Source organism: Polypterus senegalus, chromosome 17, assembly GCF_016835505.1.
Source record: "Polypterus senegalus isolate Bchr_013 chromosome 17, ASM1683550v1, whole genome shotgun sequence".
NCBI classification, from domain to species: Eukaryota; Metazoa; Chordata; class Cladistia; order Polypteriformes; family Polypteridae; genus Polypterus; species Polypterus senegalus.
The window spans coordinates 62,391,261-62,412,396 of NC_053170.1; the positions used below are offsets into that span (position 1 = coordinate 62,391,261).

At 37.2% G+C, this 21,136-nt stretch overlaps 1 protein-coding gene across 1 annotated transcript in view; it reads left to right on the plus strand.

Annotated features, from left to right (window-relative positions):
- gnav1 (guanine nucleotide binding protein (G protein) alpha v1) overlaps positions 1-21,136 on the plus strand; it is a 345,398-nt gene that overhangs the window by 64,487 nt on the left and 259,775 nt on the right. Inside the window, exon 3 of the mRNA XM_039739505.1 lies at positions 665-757. Within this exon, the coding sequence (XP_039595439.1) occupies positions 665-757 (93 nt within the window). The remainder of the gene's footprint in view (positions 1-664; positions 758-21,136) is intronic.

Consider the following 21,136-nt stretch of genomic DNA (forward strand, 5'->3'; position numbering starts at 1 on the left):
TCTGCAGTATTCTAGACAAGATTTGAAAAGGATACCACCATAAAGCACCTAGTTTGCTAGGTCATATGTTTTGGGACTGCTTCAAACTAGGATCATTTTGAGAAAAATATTTGCTTATCTGTCAGATAGTGTTGGGTTTTCAATGACTCCTAATTCTTTAATAGAATTATTCGAAGTCACACCAGAGGGCAAGACATTTTACAGTGGAAAGTCTGTTTTGGTATTCAATACATTGGGCTTGTGCCACCTTATCTTACTTACCTGGAGGAATCCCAACTCACCTTCCCTAAATTCGTGGGAACGTGAAATCACTAAAATTATCTAAAACCTTAAAAAAAATTTTTCTCTGTGAAGAACGATTTGGCAAAACTTCATTAAGGCTTATTTAAAATAAATGTGGTGGGTCTGTCGTTAACCACTTTGTTGCCTCAATGTACAGTATATGAGTTGCTGCTTCATATTGAGTTCTCTGTTCCTATAGCTCACTGAATTTTCAACGATACAAGTGAAAGACTGACCTAATTTATTTTGAAATGTAATATTGATTGTAAATTTGATTAAAGTGCATTTTCCTTATAGTAGTGTGATTTATAAGCTCAGTAAACTAATTACGTTTGATATTCATTTCTTCTATTAATTTCTTTTTTTTTTTTTTTTGCTGCAGCCTGCTGTTTTGGACAATCTGCTCACCTCCATGAAGTTCGTCTTGCATGGAATGGGAGTTCTTAGGGTTAATCTTACCAACAAAAAGAATAAGGTAATAAGCCATGTCTAACCAATCATAATTACATGATATTTGTGTAAAATATTTGTACTAGATATCTGCTGTTTTACTTGGATGGGGGGAACTAACAAATCACTAAAAAACATCTCTTAAAACATACCCATTGAATAATATTAAAAAATTGACACTACTGCATAGTTTCCAAGTTACATTGGACTGTGATGCTTATTGTTTAAGGTCATGTAAACAGTTAAATCAGGTAGATTACTTCCACTTTGCTATTCAAGAAAGGAATCTTCAAATGCTTCCTGACAAAATTCTAGCACAGAAATAAAACCATACACTGTCAAAGAATAAAACATTTGAACATTATACAGAAATAGCACTTAGCTTGACCTTTATTGCCAAGTTGAATTTCTTAGAAAAAACAGTTGTGAAGGCAGCACATCAGCATTTTCAAATAATGGTCTCTGGCACAGCAGGAATGTAGGCAAATCTCCTGTGTGTGGCTGGATGCCTTGATGCTTTCCAAAAAGAATAGCCTTCAGATGTTGAACCTGAACCATTGTGGTAGACGGACAGTCTGTGAGAAACAGAATGAGCAGTAACAGGCTTTCTTGTTGTCCTCTTGAAAATTAGTCCAGTAGAATAAAATTTCATATATGGCCCTTTGTAGTTGACCCTCAACAGTTTTTAGATTTCTGGTTTGACTCAAAAAAATGAGCCTCTTTTCACAGCTCATATAACATAGTAATAAGTATTTTGTATATGTGTGTGTGTGTGCGTGTGTGTATATATATATTGTATTTATTGTATTATATAGTGTATTTTATATATATATATTGTGGTCCCCGGCCGGGACGCCCAGGAGGACGAGAGGAGGGCTTGTGCCTCCTCCAGACCGCGAGGGGGCGTCCGTCCTGGTTCTGTTGGGAGCCACGGGTCGAGGGCATGGAAGCCCTACCCTGTAGGGGCCCGTGGTCACCGCCAGGCGGTGCCCCGATGCCGGTTTATCCCGTGCAGTCGCCGGCCGGGGTTGGAGCCCGGCCGGGACGCCTTGGAGGACCAGAGGAGGGCGAGTGCCTCCTCCAGACAGAGTGTGGGCGTCCGTCCTGGTTAGGCAGGGGGCCTCGGGTACAGGGTATGGAAGCCCAGCCCTGTAGGGACCCGCGGCCACCGCCACGCGGCGCCCAGTGCCTAATTATCCCGGGAGCCCGGCACTTCCGCCACACCAGGAAGTGCCGGGGAAGACTTTATGTGGCGCCCGGAGAGCTGCCTGGAAGGCAGCCGACACTTCCGCCACGCTGGGGCGTGGCCAAGGAACGGATGCCGGAAACACCTGGGGCTCATCCGGGGGCATTATATAAGGGGCCGCCTCCCTCCAGTGAGAGGTGGAAGTCGGGAGGAAGTGGACTGAGCGAGAGGAAGGACTGGAGGTGGCCAGGAAGGCACAAAGGACTGTGGGCCTGGACTTTGGGGAAATCGGTGCGAGAAGGCACAGACATCGGTTCCAAAATACGGGAATCGGCTCCCACCTTTCACTAAAAAGAGCCGGCTCAAAGAACCGTTTTTTTCGTGATCGACACATTACTAGCATGCACACACATGCCATACCAATCGCCAGATTCAGCCGGTGACCAAAGCATTGCAGTCTCTTCCATTTGTTCAGATCAAAGGCTTTAATCACATTTGCAGTGTTATCCATGGTAATGCACGCGATTTAAGCGCATCTTTGAGCCCCAGGGCAATCGTTTCTCGGGTATGATCATCTGGTGCAAATCCTGTCTGAAGACAAATGCTTCTTATCTCCCAGTTTTCAATAAAATGAGCCGTTAGGATCATGTATGGTTGCATGGTACGATTAGTCCACAGATCGGATATGGTGCATAAGTGGTGAACATTCTGAAGCTGATTCGGAATTTTCTCCTTTACCTCATTGTATAATTTGGGCAGTTCTTCTTCGGCAAAGTATTTCCGACTGGGAATTACATATTTGGGATCAATCGTTCTCAATAGTTTCTGAAATCCGTGTTTTTTGACAGTTGCAACAGAGACCATATCTTTTGCAATGTGGTATGTTACTGCAGATGTTATTTCCTTCCATTTGGGGCTTGTTTTTTCATACCGTATGCAACGAGAGAACGTTGCCGCCAGCGTGATTTGTTTTGCAGCAGGAATGTGTTTCGTTGCGTTTTGAGCAGAGTTCTCGCGAAGTTTAATACATTCTTTGTAATTCGTAATGTGTTTTTTTTTCAAATGATTGTAGAGGTTCGAGGTGTTGCCGCTCTTCGTTCCTACTTCTCACCTACAAAGTTTACATATAACAGTCTTTTGTTCTGTATCATTTTGTCTCAAGCCAAACCATTTCCAAACAACGGAAGTCACATTTGTACCTTTTTTTGGCACTAAATCATCGCTGATAGCCGTACTCGTTTCTACCTCCGTCTCAGCCATTGTTGTTACTGTTTAAGATAAGCAGGAGGCGGGGTTTAATCGCAATGACTGCATTTAGGATGTGCTCCAATTAGCAGAAATAACACTTGTAGTGTTTAATAAAACATATTACATAATATATCGTGATAGGTTTGTTTTCAAATGATGCAGTAAAAAATATTGTTCATATCGTGCCACTCGATATATTGCACACCTACACCACATCTAGATTTTGTGTTCCATTTTCCCATTTCTGGTGCTTTATAGTATTGGAACAATTGGCTCTCTGCTGTGTTCTTATACTTACTGTGTCAGCTTTTGTAGCTGTCAAACCATTGCCATCTTTAAGCATTATGGGAAAAATCAAACAAGCAGAATGCTCAAAGATTAAGTCAAAGTTATTCCAAATTGTAGTGCAGAAGCCAAACATATGGTAACTAAATCAATAATCTGGAATATTTTTTTAAAAAGCAAGGAATCAGTAGCAATTACCAAACAAATGGAACTGATGATAAAAATGATTTGAAGAGTGAAGGAAAAACTCAAACAACCGTCTGTAAAATCATCCACAACCTCCAGGTTAAATATGCAAAAACATGAGTAAGTACATTTCTAGCAAATAGTATAAAGGACAGACAGAAGAAAGATACAACAAGCGAGTTTGCAAGCTCAAAGTTTGGACACTGGAGTGAACCAAAAAAGTCCAGTGTCCTATGCATGCACGATTGTCTTTTGAAATGGCTCAGTCGTCAATAAGTCACACCCAGTGGCACCTGGAACATTTGTAGAAATTTCCAGGCATCTTGAAGAACAATGAATTTCTGTACATTGAATGTGCAAAATACTGTATAGATTGCCCTTGGTTTTTACATAGAAAAATGAAAATGTGTATTTAAATATTTTATGTCAATAAAAATGCTTTTGTTTCCTACTGTGAATTAAAACTTGTGTCAGTTATCATCATGTGTTTGTGATAACTAATTTATTTGTTACCTTTTTATTCAGGTTGAGTATCCCTAATCTGAAATTACAGAATCCAAAATACTCCTTTTTTATAACTGACATGATGGCACAAGTGGAAAATTCCACAGCATGGGTTCTCTTTTATAAAACTTTATTGGAGTCTAGTGTGAAAATTTGCATACACCAAAAAGTGCAGATGAAAAATGGATTTATTCTTTCAGAGTGGATTGAGGGTGAGGGGAAGTCCCCCATGAATATAAAGCATCCTGAAGCAACTAAACATGACTGAAGATGGGGAACGGGAGCTCCCGCTAAGCATTGAGCACTGCAAATAAACGAAATGCAATCGACAATGCTGAGGTTATAGGGGGTGAATGGGGTGGGGGGTGCCCTGTAAAACATTGAGTGCTGCTAAGCAAGGAAACACAGTTGATGGGCTTTGTCCCCAGTGAAGCGACACAATAACACATGCATTCAAAAGTGCTGTGTAGCACCTTTAAAATTGCAGATGACTTGTGTGTCAATTGAATGTCATGGCTTATGGCTAACTAAAGCAACTTATTCTCACTAGGTGTTTTTACGGCAATATGAGTTAAGTAAATTGCTCCAATTACAGTGGTGTGAAAAACTATTTGCCCCCTTCCTGATTTCTTATTCTTTTGCATGTTTGTCACACAAAATGTTTCTGATCATCAAACACATTTAACCATTAGTCAAATATAACACAAGTAAACACAAAATGCAGTTTTTAAATGATGGTTTTTATTATTTAGGGAGAAAAAAAATCCAAACCTACATGGCCCTGTGTGAAAAAGTAATTGCCCCCTGAACCTAATAACTGGTTGGGCCACCCTTAGCAGCAATAACTGCAATCAAGCGTTTGATAACTTGCAATGAGTCTTTTACAGCGCTCTGGAGGAATTTTGGCCCACTCATCTTTGCAGAATTGTTGTAATTCACCTTTATTTGAGGGTTTTCTAGCATGAACCGCCTTTTTAAGGTCATGCCATAGCATCTCAATTGGATTTAGGTCAGGACTATGACTAGGTCACTCCAAAGTCTTCATTTTGTTTTTCTTCAGCCATTCAGAGGTGGATTTGCTGGTGTGTTTTGGTCATTGTCCTGTTGCAGCACCCAAGATCGCTTCAGCTTGAGTTGACAAACAGATGGCCGGACATTCTCCTTCAGGATTTTTGGTAGACAGTAGAATTCATGGTTCCATCTATCACAGCAAGCCTTCCAGGTCCTGAAGCAACAAAACAACCCCAGACCATCACACTACCACGACCATATTTTACTGTTGGTATGATGTTCTTTTTCTGAAATGCTGTGTTCCTTTTACGCCAGATGTAACGGGACATTTGCCTTCCAAAAAGTTCAACTTTTGTCTCATCAGTCCACAAGGTATTTTCCCAAAAGTCTTGGCAATCATTAAGATGTTTCTTAGCAAAATTGAGACGAGCCCTAATGTTCTTTTTGCTTAACAGTGGTTTGCGTCTTGGAAATCTGCCATGCAGGCCATTTTTGCCCAGTCTCTTTCTTATGGTGGAGTCGTGAACACTGACCTTAATTGAGGCAAGTGAGGCCTGCAGTTCTTTAGACATTGTCCTGGGGTCTTTTGTGACCTCTCGGATGAGTCGTCTCTGCGCTCTTGGGGTAATTTTGGTCGGCTGGCCACTCCTGGGAAGGTTCTCCACTGTTCCATGTTTTTGCCATTTGTGGATAATGGCTCTCACTGTGGTTCGAAGGAGTCCCAAAGCTTTAGAAATGGCTTTATAACCTTTACCAGACTGATAGATCTCAATTACTTCTGTTCTCATTTGTTCCTGAATTTCTTTGGATCTTGGCATGATGTCTAGCTTTTGAAGTGCTTTTGGTCTAGTTCTCTGTGTCAGGCAGCTCCTATTTAAGTGATTTCTTGATTGAAACAGGTGTGGCAGTAATCAGGCCTGGGGGTGGCTACGGAAATTGAACTCAGGTGTGATACACCACAGTTAGGTTATTTTTTAACAGGGGGGCAATTACTTTTCAAACAGTAATGATACATGAATTAAAGCCTTTAAGCATGTATTCAGTGTTAATAAATAACTCCTCCCAAATTTAAATAAACAAAAGCAGTTTGTGCAAAGCCATGATGAGCAGTGGTATCCTGTATGGTCTTTCATTGTATCTGGCAGAATTAAATGGGCTGTTGTAAGTACCTACGCTCTGGTGCCAAGTCTATTCCAAAATGCCAAAAATGTAACAGATCCAGCTTTTTAATATATTGGTAGTATTGAGTGAAAGTCAGTAATACACTGATGAGTGATTGCAAGTACACATATTGCTTCGGAGGGCACAATGATGTGTAATAAGTTATGTACTGTAATACAATATAAAATATATAAACATTAACAGTAACCACAGCTTTAAAATCCTGGTATATCTATCATGTAGTTACCCAACTATCATTTAAGTAAACAAGTATATTGGCATTCTTAAATATCAAAATACAATGAAGGGCTTGAACTTTAATGTGTGGAAGAGATGAGAGTCCAACCAGTGTAACAACTAATGGGGTTTAGAATCTTTGGGAAATTTCAGTATAGGGTTTATAAAAAATGTCATAAACTACCTGACTTATCTTAGCATGTTCACATTCCAAATCTATTTTGACATGTTCTTTTCAGTAACAAAAAATAGTGCTTAAAGTCCATACTAAATATAGGAATTCAAGCATTATAATGCATGTGGTGCTGAATTAGTGAATTCCAGGATAATTCATGATATTTCCATTTAAAACAAACTTTTTAAAACTGTTTGTGTAACAACATGCTTTGAAAGTCTGGTTTGCCAGTGAACTACTCTGTTACGTTTGTAACATTTGCTATGGAAAAGATTTTATATTGAAATTATTAGCAGATTAAAATATTGAATGAGTCAAATTAAATCAAATTTTAGAAATCAGAAACTTGTGATGCTTTATTTTTTCCAAATTTGCCCCTCCTTTATTTAACATTTGTTCCAACTTTACAACTTCATTTGTGAAATAAAACTAGTTAGTTTTACATTAATCCTTTATTTCAGAACTCATGTTAAAGAACCATTGTTTTGATGTTTTCAAGATTTTTAATGTAAGTGATCACATTTTGTTATTGCTTATGAAATTTATGGCTGTCATTACATATACTCAAAAAATATATAACTGTGATGCAGCATTAAATTCTTCAGTGTACTAGTCAAATATTTGATGTGTGTTTTCACTTATGGGTTATACAAATAAATGGTAGTTTGTCTTCAAAAGCCAAATGAATGACACATATTCAATGTTTGCATGTTTTTATTTATCAATGAAGTATGCTGTTTTATTTGGACATGTTAACACTGTGCATGTGCTATTAATAGGGAGCTGTCCCTTGTCCTTCAAAGCATTGAAACATTCAATAAACTTTATTTTGGTATTAACAAATGGAGCAACTTGTGCCATTGCCGGTGTAGAGAAGCCAAATAGACACATTGTCTTGCTGTGATGTTTATTTGCAGCAGCTGTTGGTAGCTCTGCTAGTCCTCCCACATTCCACAGTCCTTTACATATAATTGTGGATGTGTGCAAGTCCCCCCTCTTTGATCTGCAACATTAAAAAGCATGCAAATTGGACAGATGCTTAGACTAATGGACATTTATTGAAGTGCTCATTACATTCAGAGAATGCAGGCAAAAGTCTCCATTCATTTAGCGAGACTGTGTAGGACACTATTAAAAGTGATTCATCTTGTTATCCTTTATCTCTTCTTACAAATGTATGACAGTACAAGCTAAATAATTGTACGTCTTTTGATCAGTAGCATATTTCTCATGTGCAAACATAAGGCATTTCCAGACGCGATTTCTGCTGTTTTCCTTTTCAACATTTGTTGATGCAGTGCTGTAGTATCATCATTGTGAGCCATGTGTGACTCATGTTTGCTTATGTATTATTGTGCTTTCCGAAGTAATTTGTCTACTTGCATTTATGCATAAATATAGTAGTGACTTTATTGGTATTAACAATACTGAAATGTTTCTGAAATTTTGGTACAAAATTTGTACTGAAATATGATTTTTTTGTTACATCTCTACTTATGAGTCAGCGATACCTTTTGATCTGATAAGATCATTCACTGCTGACTGATGTATTGTCAAGCATAATCCAATCTTGCGTGTGCAAATTTTTCAGTCTCTGGAAGATAATACTTTGTAAAGTGTTAAGGAATGAAAGAAAATCTTTGGTGGAGTGTTAGATTACATCAACTCTGGGTCTGTACATAACACTAAATATCTAGGAGTAATTGACAAAATATTTTCATTTCAACTAGTCCTAGTTTCATTAATAAGATGGTGTAATTTCATGCTCAGAGCATTTGCAGTAAGACCCTAGCCAGCTGTATGGTAGTTACTTTTTAAAAAGGAATGGAATTAGACTGATAGTAAATTGAACTGCTAAGGTAGTTAGGACAAATGTGGAATTAGAAAATTATTATTTGACAGTCATAATATAATGCATCGAGAGTATCTATTCTGTATATGTAGAAAATGCTAAGAGTTGTGTTTCTGCCATGGAAAAACTTGCAAACCCCTTGGCCTTAAACCTTTGATCTTGGTCTTATTTGACAGCTTATATTACAATACCCATAACATGGTACATGAATTGGATGTACGATCTACGTTAGCCACAAAATTAGGCTTTGGATCCATTTCATAGCAAGCAGTGAAATGAACAGCACTGTGGTTACACAGCATTCTGGACAGGAAAAGAACTACTGCAAGCTCTATTGACAATAAAGCACATTGCATGGGATAACTGATTGTTTTCCTTGCATCAACCAGTCATGCACCCTGAGTACATCAGAAAAGTTAAACCCGACTAAAGAATTGGTAGTGCAGGCATCCATTCGTTATTTTATTGGTCCATCAAGCATACTATATGCCTATCAGGAAAAGAGCCATGGTGACATTGGATCTGAGTGAAGGACATTGCAGCAACCTTGGCGGGGTGGCATGTGGGGCTGTGTTTCTTGAGAGGTACATGCACCACCCACCTTTCAGGTCTGGATGGCTGAGGGTTACTAGTTAGTATAAAAAAAAATTGAAATGTTCCCCTTGTCATATTGTGTTTGGTTAAAAGCTAAAGCTTGTTTAATTTTTGGTTGAGACGGAAAGAAAAGCATTCTTTTGTTTGGTGACTATTTAAAATAAATTCATATTAACTGATTTAAGTGCTAGTGTCTAAATGCTATGCTGTTAGAATTAAACAGAATTAAAATATTCAAATTTTGCATTGGCTCTGCTTGTTATGAAAAAAGTATATATTTTATTTTGCCTTAAACTAAAACAGATGCTCTGATGTTTACAACTAGATTGATACTAGAGTACAAATTATAATTCCAAACGTTGTTATTATTGTAAATTGACATAATAAAGACAAAGACAGGTTTAATTAATTTTTAGTAAATATCTGAATATCAAAAATTGGAACGTGCATTACATGAATATTCTGGTTCCTGTGATGTAAGAACTAAAAACAAGGAAATAGTTGCATTACCATTAGAATTTTATTATTTGAATATGAACTCCAGTCCATTTGGGAAACATAGTTTATACAGTGAATCTGAGTTAAACGTTTTGAAAATGTTAATTAAGGAGCATTCTAAAGTAAGAAAGGAAGAGAACAATATACATCAGTATTGTTTTGTATCCTTTTGTAATCCAAATTGTTTATATCCCTCTCTGTGCCCTTTTAGATCGGTAATCTAATAAAATGCCCAGACAACACCTGGAAACGATGCTCATGGAAATCCAGGATTTGAGCAAAAAAGTAACTCTAGTGGGATAGCCATTGGGGAGCCATTAACTAAATCGAAAAATTGTTTAAATTGCCAAGAGTGAAGTAAAAGCACATCTGTCTGCTTTATCAAGAGCTCTGTATAATATTGACCTGTATAAGAGAAGCAGGTAAGACACCAGTACTTAAACATTCAGCAGAAGGTAGAAAAGTGAGCTACCAAATCTTTGGGAAAAAATATTGTTGCCAGGTAAGACCAAAAAATGAGCTTTTTGAACAAAATTCATTGCTTTATTATGTATCTCAAACTTAATGCTGCTAAGGCACCCAAAACTACTAACGACAATGAAGTTTGGTGGTAGTGACACTAATTATTTAAAGATTCTTCTTATCAGCAGGGATTAGGCTGCTTGTTACAGTTAAAGGCAAACTGCACAGAGCACAGCACAAGAAAGAAATGTTTGTGTGTGTGTGTATATATAATATATATATATATATATATATATATATATATATATATATATATATATATATATATATATATATATATATATATATACATACAGTGGTACCTCGGTATACGTTCTTAATCCGTTCCAGATCCTTTGACTTATACCAAACAGGACGTATACCAAACTAATTTTTCCCATAAGAAATAATGGGAAAATGATTAATCCGTTCCCCTGAAAAAAAATCCAATTGTTATTGGCATATTATACATTGATGGGGTTGTATAAAATAATTTAAACACTGCTTAATACTAAAATACATAAATACAAAAGCAATTAGATGAAATAAATGAAAATTTAACCTCATTTACTTTTTAATAACATCTTTGTTTTTCACAATCGTAGATACCGTCGTTCTCCGCAAACGGTATGCAACAGCCATGTTCCCGGATACGCATGCCACCTTCATACTTTTCAACAATCAATTCAAATTCACAAAATCACGTTATGACGATGCATGTTCCCATCTGTTGTCGGGGAGCCCATGAACCCTACACCGTCGGTAATGTGCCTCACTGCTAAGCTCATCGGTAACAACAAAGCAAGGGGATGGTGAAAAAGTGCAAAGTGCTTTTATTAAAACAATCAACAAAACAAAGTGTTCAAATTAAAGTGCAGTCTCCAAAGTTCCAATAAATAATCCATAAAATCAGAAGTGAAACGTGGAGGTTAAAAACAATAGAAAAAAGTCTTCTTAAAAACAACAAGGTTAAAATAGAGCAGGAAGCATTCTTTAAAAAAAAAAAAAGGAGAAGCCTGGTGCCTTTTTACCTGGCAGCCTCCCTGCTTCCCAACAGAGGAGTCGCCCTACTTGCAGCTGACCTTCACTCTGCCTAGTTCAGCTACTTCATGTGTACACGCTCTCTCTATCTCTCTCTTGCATCCTCCTGTCCGTTCTTTCTTTTTCCTCCCCTTCTAGATGACTCACGCTTATCATAAGCAGCCCCAGGAACAATCACGAATGAGGATGGCCTCTTACCTGTGCACTTAGGTGAGAAATGCCCACATCACGAATTGCCCTGAGAACCTTCAGCCACATAACCACCACGCCCCCTCACCAAGCCGTGAGCGCGGTGATTATTTATTTTAAAGCTGGCCTTTGACAGGAGCTGTGGAACCGCTATACCAGGCATGTCAAACTCACTACCATTGGTGGGCTGCTTCGACTGCCATACGTGCGTCAGCGGGCCGCATTGTAACAAATACTATTATACAAAGTTACTGTAGCTTTCTTTCCAGTACTGAAAACTTTAAAAAATGTAGCACTTAAAGTTTAAAGAAAAGCTATTTATATCCATACAAGCTCCGTACAACAGCGAACAATTAGAGTCTTAGTCTCTTAGCTAGGTCCTTATATTATTATATTATCTATACTAATAAAAGGCAAAGCCCTCACTGATTGACTGACTGACTCACTCACTGACTCATCACTAATTCTCCAACTTCCCGTGTAGGTAGAAGGCTGAAATTTGGCAGGCTCATTCCTAACAGCTTACTTACAAAAGTTGGGCAGGTTTCATTTCGAAATTCTACGCATAATTGTCATAACTGGAAGCTATTTTTCTACATATACTGTAATGGAGTTGAGCCCGAAAGCTGTTGAGGCGGAGTTTCGTGTGACATCATCACGCCTCCCACGTAATCATGTGAACTGACTGTCAACGCAGTACGTAGAAAACCAGGAAGAGCTCCAAAAAGCGCTGAAGAAAACATGCATTATATAATTCAGAAGGCAGCGAAACAATAAGAAGCGAGCGAATGACATATACAACCATATTCATGAGTGCTGCTACTTCAGAAACAAAGCATGGTGTAAACCTAAAGTTTAAATTAAGTTCATAGACAGGCTGTCGTTGGCGTTTGTCATGCCCACAGGTAATGCGGGATACAAGTTTAATAAGAGGACGAAGGATATAAACGAGAGCTTTGATCACTTTGTAACTAAGTTAAAATTACAGGTGAGGGGTTGTCCTTATGCAAATTCCGAGAGACTGTGTTTGTGGGGGATTGACAGTTAAGGCGGGTGGGGGAGTCACGTCATCATCTCCCCTCCCATTCACCTCATTTCGCTCTGAGCTGTGCTCCGCAGCTAACGCAGTGTTACGACTTTGTGACGCTGCCACAAAATACTCACAGAAAAATCCACAAGTTAATACACACGCTGTGTCTAGAGTTTCTCCACACTGAATCCTCCAGGCACTACTTACAAAAGGTTACATTGACAATCGTGTTATTTTTAAAATGTTTCCTTTTCTTAGCACAAGCACAGCTGAGAAGCTTCGATGCATGTGCTCCATAACGCGTTAAAAATCACGCATTTAATCACAAGCAAAGGGGAACTTCTGTCAATGCATGATTTCCTGGTACACCGATTACATTGATCAGCGCTTCCCGATTCATTTTAGCCTCGCATCCCCTTGGTTTGAGAAGAAGTATGAAAAAATATGAGGTTAACACAGAAAAACAGATTACCAATTGAAGCTTTATGAATAATCGATTCGCCATCAATAATTGTTTTGGTAAAGCCATACTCAGTGTAATCCTCCTTCCATTTTATAATTTTTCCGCCACTAGCCATGATTAAATGAATGGTAAAAAAGTAAGAGCGAAGAGAGGGTGATTTATTCAGGCAGGCAGGCGACAGCTCAATAGCTTGAATTTGGATATAAGTAGCTTCTATTTAGTCGCCAGAAATATCTATGTTAAGAATGGAAGTTGAATTTAGTCTTTAAATTTCTATGGTAAAGAAAAAGTTATGCAATGATGACTACATTTAACTATATAAAGTCAAAACTTGTATATATAAAGTCATTCGCGAATATATCAAGTCAAAACTTGATTATACAGTATAAAGTCACTGTTGGAATAAATAAAGTCAAAACTTTAATATATAAAGTCAGCATCGGTATATATAAAGTCAATACTTGTTTCTGAATATATAAAGTCAAAACTTGAATATATAGCATAAAGTCATTCCCAAATATATAAAGTCAAAACCTGAGTATATAAAGACAGCGTTGAAATATTTTGGAATATATAAAGTAAGCGCTGCAATATATAAAGTCAAAACTTCAATATATAAAGTCAGCGTCGGAATATACAAAGTCAGCGCTGGAATATCCATCCATTTCCCAACACGTTGAATCCAACCACAGGGTCACGGGGGTCTGCTGGAGACAATCCCAGCCAACACTGGGCGCAATTCAGGAACCAATCCTGGGCAGGGCACATGCATCATTTTCAAAACATTAACCGAACAGTGTTTTTTAAATTTATTTTTCTGAATACGTTTTTGTTAACTTAGTTCAGTTCAGAGTCGTTTCAATCAATAGATTTTGACTTTCACTTTATATATTCAGGAGTGCGTTTATATACTCCGATGTTGACTTTATATAATCAGGAATGACTTTATAAATTCTGACGCTAACTTTATATATTCAAGTTTTGACTTTATATATTCCGACAGTGACTTTATATATTCAAGTTTTGACTTTATATATTCGGGAATGACTTTATATATTCAAGTTTTGACTTTATATATTCTGACGCCGACTTTATATATTCACAAAATCAATTTATTTGCCCGTTTGGCACCCCATAGTATATGTGTGTGTGTGTGTGTGTGTATATATATATATATATGTACACATGTATGTATGTATGATATATATATGACAACAACACTCGTATCAAAGACAAAACAATTACATTAACAATCATGTTACGTTATTTTTAAAATTTTTCTTTTTCATAACTTCTTTAACACACTACTTCTCCGCTGCGAAGCGCGGGTATTCTGCTAGTATTCATTATATTATATTCATTGCTTATATAGGAGTCTTACAGTCTGAGATCTATTTCTTTTGTACCGACACTTGGCATCTCTTGTTAGTAACCAGTTTGTCAATATCAGGCTTGAAATCTTGTGCAGCTGCAACTTTTATGAGGGATGAAAGGTGCTCGACAGTAAGTCTTGAGTGATGTGGGGTTTTGGTAGCTTTCATTAACGAAAACAATTTCTCACAAAGGTAAGTGCTTCCGAACATAGACAGTACTCTCTATGCCAACTTACGGATCTGCACATACGAGGGTGGCAGGTAAGCATACAAGCCTGGCACACCAACTTTTTTGTATTTTGCCTTCAGAATAGAATCTGACTGCGGTTCAATCAGTTCCATTTGGATATTCTCAGGTGCATTCTCAACGTTGTAAGAGAACAGCGCAAAGTCCTGTTCGTGTGAACTGAAATCACAAAAACGTTCACAGAATTCATTGTTCAGTAATTTAAGTTGGAAAATAAATCCTCCAAAAATCAAATTTTACTTTACTAAGTTTACTTCAAAGTTTATATTGTAAAATAAGTTGATATGCAAAAAGCCACCTGACCTACCCTAATTTTACAAACTCAAAATTACAAAAATATGTCCTCTTCAGATCTTCAGCTGTAGTCTGCACTAACTGTTCATTACAATACTAGCACAAAATTACATAAAACTAGAGCAAAAAAACATGAAGATATGCGGGCTATTACAACAACAACAACATTTATTTATATAGCACACTTTCATACAAAAAGTAGCTCAAAGTGCTTTACATAATGAAGAATATAAAAATAAAAGACACAGTAAGAAAATAAAATAAGTCAACATTAATTAACATAGAATAAGAGTAAGGTCCAATGGCCAGGGTGGACAGAAAAAATAAAAAAACTCCAGACGGCTGGAGAAAAAAATTAAATCTGTAGGGATTCCAGACCATTAGGCTGCCCAGTCCCCTCTGAGCATTCTACCTAACATAAATGAAACAGTCCACTTTAAATTTAGGGTTCTCACGGAAGGACTTGATGATGATGGTCACGTAGACCTCTGGCTTCTGATCCATCCATAATTGTTGAAACATCATGATGCTTTGAGTAGGTGGTGTAGGCGCAGGCCACCACCACAAAGAAACCGGAAAAAGAAACAGAAGAGAGAGCAGGGGTCAGTACGGATTTTAGAGCCACCATGAATAGTTATTATGATGAATTGAACATACAGAGTATCAGGATTAAGTTGAAGTGAAGTTATAAAAAGGCCATGTTAAAGTAATGTGTTTTCAGCAGTGTTTTAAAGTGCTCCACTGTATTAGCCTGCCAAATTCCTATTGTCTGGCTATTCCAGATTTTAGGTGCATAGCAGCAGAAGGCCGCCTCACCACTTCTTTTAAGTTTTGCTCTTGGAATTCTAAGAAGGTACTCATTTGAGGATCTAAGGTTACAATTTGGAATACCATAGATCCCGGAATATAAGCCGACTTGGCATATTAGCTGACCCCCTTCTCTACTTTTTAAATTACATGTTTTTGCCGATGACCGGTATTTAAGCCAACCCCCTTCTTCAAGCAAAATTTTCTAAATTTCCTTAAAAGTGTCTATTCAGGTATATTTATCATGTTTATCGGCTAGAATTTGAGACTGCCGCCATTTTTGATGGAAACCAGGAAGTGATTGCGGAGAAGTTTGGTAAAATGAAACCTTTGTGTTGAAACTATATATGCAAATACGGTACATTGGCGGGTGGATTTCCGGAGACTCGTTATAAATTTCATTAACTTAAATACGCAATACAGTGGACCCTTGACTTACGAACTTAATTCGTTCACGAAGGCTAACCCATAATGCGTTCCGAACCTCCCACTGCAACACTTAACCTTTTCATAATAAAAAGGGGTTGTTTAATGTGCATAATTACCAAAACGCCAATAATTTTTCTAATGTACTAACCAAAAAGTTATAAAAGTGCCTAGTCTACCAGAAGTAGGCTAGATTAAGCTAGGAGCATGGCGGCGCGCATGGTCGCAGCGGCTCAGGGCTCTCCTTTTCAGTGCACTTTTTTGTTGTTTTTGTACTTTTTTTTTTTTTTCTTTGTTTGTGCACGATCGGTTCGGCGAACATCCGCTACACCCGTCAGAACCTTATAGACATTGGTATCTAGAGCCAGACATCTGTTTTGAGTGTTTTTCATCACACGCACAACATCCCAGACAACATAGCGAGACCAGCGGGCTCTCCGTGGATTGTTGTCAAGTCTAGGAGACGACACAGACGGAGGAGGGAAAGAAAGCAGAAGCAGGGCCGCAGATCCGGCGTTATGCTAAGGCTAAAAAAACAACCAACTTTTTTTCTGCACTGAAGGAACTGCTTTTAATCTCATTGTAGATGTGTATAGTGACAATTAAAGGCATTCTATTCTAGAAACAACAATTTCATACTGTACTCACCATTTAATTTGACATCTTTGGGCTGCAGGAAGGGAGGAGGAGGAGAACGAAACGGAAGGCTGTTATTGTTTAGAAGGAGCCTCCTTATGCAAATCTTTTCTTTGTAAAATTGTCGAGATGGTGGATTTCGACATGCTGTACATATTAGCGAGATCGGTCACACGAACAGCACTCTCATATTTCCACACAATTTCCATCATCGTTTCGATTGTGATCTCTTTCTTTACCTTCTCTTCCTTCCTTAGCAATTATGTGTCTTGCTTGCATTGTCTTAATGAAATATATATATAGGTAAATCACTGCAATGACTGAAATTGCATCCACAAACATATGTATCTGGGCTCCGACTGACGCTACTAACGCTCTCGGTTGTTTGTTTACAATCGCGCAAGCGGATACACGTGACCACATCCGTTTCGTAATGCAAGATGTTGATCGTAAATCAAAACAAAAATTTTTATTTTAAAGTTCCCGATAATTTATTATAAATTTTATTAATAAAATCAACAATTAAAACACTTTTTTGAAGAAATTCTTTATTTAATTTAAAGTATCGGCATGCAAAGTTACTACCTTATCTGAAAGATGGCTCTGTGGTTTCGTCATTATTTACTTCCGTATTCATCGGCAAAACCGGCATTGCGCTGGAAATCTTGAATCTGAAACGATACTCATTGTATAAACCGACCCCCAAACTCCAAGCCAAAAATCTAGGATGAAATTCTCGGCTTATATAACAGGATCTACGGTATAAGGTGTCAGACATTCCGATATATAAGATGGGGCGAGATTATTTAAGGTTTTATAAACCATAAGCAGAATTTTAAAGTCAATCCTGAATGATACAGGTAACCAGTGTAGTGACATCAAAACTGGAGAGATGTGCTTGGATTTTCTTTTCCTAGATAGGATTCTAGCAGCTGCATTCTGCACTCGTTGCAAGTGATTTATGTCTTTTTTGGGTAGTCCTGCGAGGAGTGCGTTACAGTAATCTAGTCGACTGAAAAAAAAAACGCGTGAAATAATTTCTCAGCATCTTTCAGTGATATAAGAGGTCTAACTTTAGCTATGTTTCTTAAGTGAAAAAATGCTGTCCTATTGAACTGATTAATATGCGATTTAAAATTCAGGTTGCAGTCAACAATTACCCCTAAGCTTTTTACCTCCGTCTTGACTTTTAATCCTAATGTATCCAGTTTATTTCTAATAGCCTCATTGTATCCATTATTGCCAATCACTAAGATTTCAGTTTTCTCTTTATTTAACTTGAGAAAGTTACTATTCATCCATTCTGAGATACAAGTCAGACATTGTGTTAGTGAATCAAGAGAATCGGGGTCATCAGGTGCTATTGATAAATACAGCTGTGTGTCATCAGCATAGCTGTGGTAGCTCACGTTGTGCCCCGAGATAATCTGACCTAATGGAAGCATATAGATTGAGAATAACAGCAGACCCAGGATAGAGCCTTGTGGAACACCATATCGGATATCATGTGTCTTTGAGATGTGATTACCACAACTAACAAAGAATTTTCTACCTGCCAGGTAGGATTCAAACCAATTTAAGACACTGCCAGAGAGGCCCACCCATTGACTAAGGCGATTTCTAAGAATATTGTGATCAATGGTGTCAAATGCAGCACTCAGATCTAAGAGGATGAGAACAGATAAATGGCCTCTGTCTGCATTCACCCGCAAATTATTTACTACTTTAACAAATGCAGTTTCTGTGCTGTGATTTGTTCTAAAACCTGACTGAAATTTATCAAGAATAGCATGTTTATTTAGGTGGTCATTTAACTGCATAATGACTGCCTTCTCCAGAACTTTACTTAAGAAAGGCAGGTTAGAGATGGGATATTACTACTCGTGATGGTCAGTTCTGCCCAGTGGCCAGTCTCAGCAGCCCAGCCAGTAGTGTAGCCTGTGCAGGGGTGGCCCAGGGTAGAGAAAGAATCGATGGCCCCTTCGCCCGCTAATGTCAATATGGTATCTTATGCACGGCGGATGGCCATGTCCGTTGCGGACACTGCATAGCTACCTCGTGCTCATGACACGCTTTATATGTGCGTGTCTGTAACTTGAAAACCAAGTGGTGGCCCATGATATTCTCATTACGACAGAAAGTTATAATGCTACATATAGCTTACTGCTCGGACTGAAGAGACAATAGTAAATACAGCGTACTAATTAACAAGAAACGCAATGTTTTTCGGCCACATTGCCGTCAGCTGTGTTGTTATTTTCTCTTTCTGTTTTATATTCAATAAATATTGGCGTGGCGGCCCCTGGGAGTTGGCGTACTTGTGTAGGTGCACAGTTTGCACATGCCTAAAGCGGCCCCTGCTGCAGCCTAGCACTTCAGTTGTGACATTGCAGCTCATTAACTTTGGTCAAGGCTTGTGGCTATACTAGCAGATGACGTTTCCGGTACCGTAATGCCATGGGAAAACGTGCCTTTGTCAGATGGCAGAAGTAAGAAAAGTCAATAAGTAACGCCAAAGATGCAGAATGATTCAGTCACAAATGATAGTAATCATTTTGTACAAGTTCAGTGCTAACTAGGATCTGTCATGCGGGCCACACAGATTTCTGTTGTGTGCCGCATGCGGCCCGGGGACAGCGTGTTTGACATGCCTGCTTTAGAGGGTTAGTGCACCTCCTGGTCTGAATCGGAATTACTCTCATTCAAGCCCTATAGTTGCCTCTTATGCGCACGTGTGTGACAATAGTTATGTGTATGTATATGTATATATATATATATATGTGTATATGTATATGTATATATATATATATATATGTGTATATGTATATGTATATATATATATATATATATGTATATGTATATATATATGTATATATATATATATATGTATATATATATGTGTGTATATGTATATATATATATATGTATATATATGTATATATATGTATATGTATATATATATATGTATATATATATAGTTGTTAAAATGGCACTATATTACTTATTCCATACTTTTTCCTTTTCAGTATGCATTTCACAAATAAATAACAGCATATTTTTAACTTGTTGTTGAAAGTAATTCTGATTTATCAGTTGGAATAGAATTAATATTTTGCTTAATATGATAAGCATTTGAGTAAATCCAAAAATTTAAAATTTTTATTCAAATAAATGAGTGAAACCTGGATCTATTAAATGGTCAATTCCATAGAAGTCTCTTTGATTTTAAATTCATGCTGGAGAACTGGAAAAACTTATTTTCCATTTCAGACATAAAGTAGCATCTTTTAAAATAAGTCAAAACACTTGGTGGCAGCATTGAATCATTTTTGTTTTCAAGAGTTTTCAAAAGGACCAGATAGGTTCATTTTTTTTTTTTTTTACATTTGTATGCTGTATTGGGGCATTTTCAGATGAAAATATTTGAATACCAGTAAATAAATATAAGATTTTTAGTAAGTCATGGAAAATAGAAAAGTAACTACATAACTGTGTTGAGAAGGATAATGACAGATGTGCAGTGTTTGTATTTAATTAGTTAAATTAGTTTTAATGGTCTTGATGTACAGGGAGAAATATCTTATTTTTTTGCACAGATCATTGTTGTATAACTGAATTACACTAGAAATACAGAAAGAACTATGCATAAATAGACACTGAGATTTTGTTCTAATATTACTCATTTAGTTTCAGATACAAATTTCAAGCATTTGCATTAAGATTTACACATTTTACATATTTCTCAGTGCTTTTAGGAGAATGTTTGAAATAAAATTACAGAACAAATAATTAAGAAACATAAGAACAGGTGTTCTATAATTTTAGGAGTATTTTTCTTTCCAGCTAGCAGCAACTATTAGGGGAACCATTAAAAATATTTTGTTACTATTAAATCGTTAAACTAGAAATCTATAAACAAGCAAATGGAATACATGTCCCTTCTTTTTTATAATTAGATAAATATAAGTATACATATTTATTTCAGTACTTGTTCACTGGAACCTGGACATGCATGTGTGACTGTAATATTTTTACTGGTATTTATTTATTTACTTTTTCTTGAAGCATTACACAGTCATGAACAACATTCCTACCTAATTTAATATACAGTCTGTTGGTATATTTATTGCTTTGATGATAATTTTTTGCGCTTCACTGATCTGATGTGAATTTCCCTGTGGGATCAACAAAGTTTATCTAATCTATTCTGTAATTCCTTGTTTTATTTGTGGCATTTGGGGTATGTGAGCACCTCTGCATGTTACAGAACTTCTGTTGCATTCCTTGAAAGCATCGTTTGACCCGACTATGGTAATTTTCATGATATATGTTGTCACTTGTTGTAACAAATCCTTAAACTGACCTACCACAATAAAATGTAAGGATGCATGCCTAAACTCCAGTCTCCAAGTAACTACTGTATTTACAGAGAACAGGAGAATATGTAAAGAAACCATGCA